The sequence below is a fragment of the Rhea americana genome, unplaced genomic scaffold (genome assembly GCF_003343005.1).
Source record: "Rhea americana isolate MKP2758 unplaced genomic scaffold, rheAme1 scaffold_445, whole genome shotgun sequence".
NCBI classification, from domain to species: domain Eukaryota; kingdom Metazoa; phylum Chordata; class Aves; order Rheiformes; family Rheidae; genus Rhea; species Rhea americana.
The window spans coordinates 37,579-39,447 of NW_028186585.1; the positions used below are offsets into that span (position 1 = coordinate 37,579).

The 1,869-nt window shown below is 55.5% G+C and overlaps 1 protein-coding gene across 1 annotated transcript in view; it reads right to left on the bottom strand.

Annotated features, from left to right (window-relative positions):
• The window catches only part of LOC146589603 (cystatin-like), a 3,016-nt gene extending 2,697 nt beyond the window's left edge, over window positions 1–319 (bottom strand). The window contains exon 1 of the mRNA XM_085315949.1: window positions 23–319. Coding sequence (XP_085172075.1) covers window positions 23–253 — 231 coding nt within the window. The 5' untranslated portion in view covers window positions 254–319. The remainder of the gene's footprint in view (window positions 1–22) is intronic.
• Between the last annotated feature and the right edge of the window lie 1,550 nt (window positions 320–1,869).

Sequence of the window (1,869 nt, forward strand, 5' to 3'; positions counted from 1 at the left end):
CGCCGAGGGCGGCGGCACCGACCTGTGTCTTGGCGCTGATGATCCGCACCACGCGGCTCGAGTACTTGTCGTTGCTGGCCTTGTTGTACTCCGCCATGGCGAAGTGCAGGGCCCGCTGCAGCCCTTCGTCGTTGTCGGACACGTCCATAGGAGCGCCCACCAGCACCGGGCGCTTCTCGCTGCCCAGCGCGGTGCCGGCCAGCAGCAACACGGCGGCAGCTGCCGCCACCAGCCACCCGCGAACCGCTTCCATCGCTGCGCTGTGTGAAGTRCCGCCTGCCCCTGCCACTGCCCCCGCCGCCGCCGCCGCTTTAAGGCCGCTGCGGGGTGGGGCGGGCAGGCCGCGCCTCCGGCCGCCCCTTCCCTGCCCCAGTGCGGAGGGGGGTAGGGGGAGGAGCCTGTTTTTCATCTCGAGGGCATCAGAAAAGGCAGATTATAAAGATTTTTAAAACATTCTTCACTGTGGGAATGTTTTTCCACGAGCGGGAAGCCTACAGATAAATAAAACAGCGTGGGCTACACGCATTTGCTAGCCTCCRTTTCCCCCCCCAACACCTCCTCATTCCCAGCTGGCAGAAAAGGCCTCTCCAGGGCAAAGAGCTTAGGCATGAGGGGAAAATAATTATCTGGAGCCTCGCGGATGGCCTGGAGGGCAGCAGACAGGCGACAGGCTGAGGGATTTGAGTCCCCAAAGGAGACGTCGAATTAGGATCATTACTAATCGCCCACCTCCCCGCTTTCTTAGGGACAGCGAAGATCTCTAACTCCACCTCACTGCCAGAGGCGTTTTGCAAGCCCCCAGGGTCGCCCCCCGCCTCCGCTGCACGAGGCAACGCCAGACCCCCCTCGCAAGGGCCCAAGTCCGCCTCCGAGGGCAAAACGCGGGGCTGCCACACTGCCTCACACACGAAGGCAAAATCAGGGCTTGCTCCCCTCCCACACGGGTTTCYGAAGGAACAACAGGGCAGCGAAACAGCTGCTTTTGCGCTTCTCCTCAGAGCTCGGCTGCTTCTCATCCTAACCTCAGACAGGTTCCACTTTGCTGGTGGACTATCATCTATCACAGCAGAACCATCATCTCACGCCACAGCACCAAAAGCCTTCAACTCTCATTTCATGTAGCCACCAAGGCTCAAAAGGATCCCTAAGCTGGACTTTGGATAGATAAATTCATTGGAGTGGGCTATGCTTCCCGGAAACGGAGGGAGAGACCGAGACCCAGCACACGTATCTGGATTAGGCACGGGGCAGTGGTTCTTTGCCCAATATACATCAGTTTAAGTAACTAATGCATGGGTTGGGCTGATTTCTTGGTTAAGTTATTTATTAAACCACTGAGGCATGTGTTCAGATAGCCTAAGTGAACACTTAACACTCTCAGCAGGAAACAGGACCCTAAGGGAATACTCACATAAACCTAAATCCATAAAAGCTTCATGAGATCAGCAGCCTGTTTTCATGCAACAGTGTGTTGCACGTTGCTTTTGCCTGTGTTTCCCCACAGCATATGCAGCCAGGCCAATGTCAGAGGAGAACCTGTTTGATCCAAGGCAGCTGCACTCATTTTCCTAAGCGTATCTTGTGGCAACAGTGCCACAAGATGGTGGGGCTATCTGGGAAGCTGTGATGAAGCCATCAGTGTTTTGGAATATGTAGGGATGGGGCAGCTATCTTTTGTGGCTATCTATGATTCTATAGTGTCCCTCCATAATCGTGTCCGTGGCCAGCAGCACCCAAGAGTCAGATACACACTTCCCACAGAGACAACAGCCAGGCAATGGAAACAGTCCCTCAGATGCTCAAGACGACCTCAAGTGGCTGGCTGAGTTCATTTCTACGGAGGGTAGGTTTTAAAATCCTGCAGGCAAG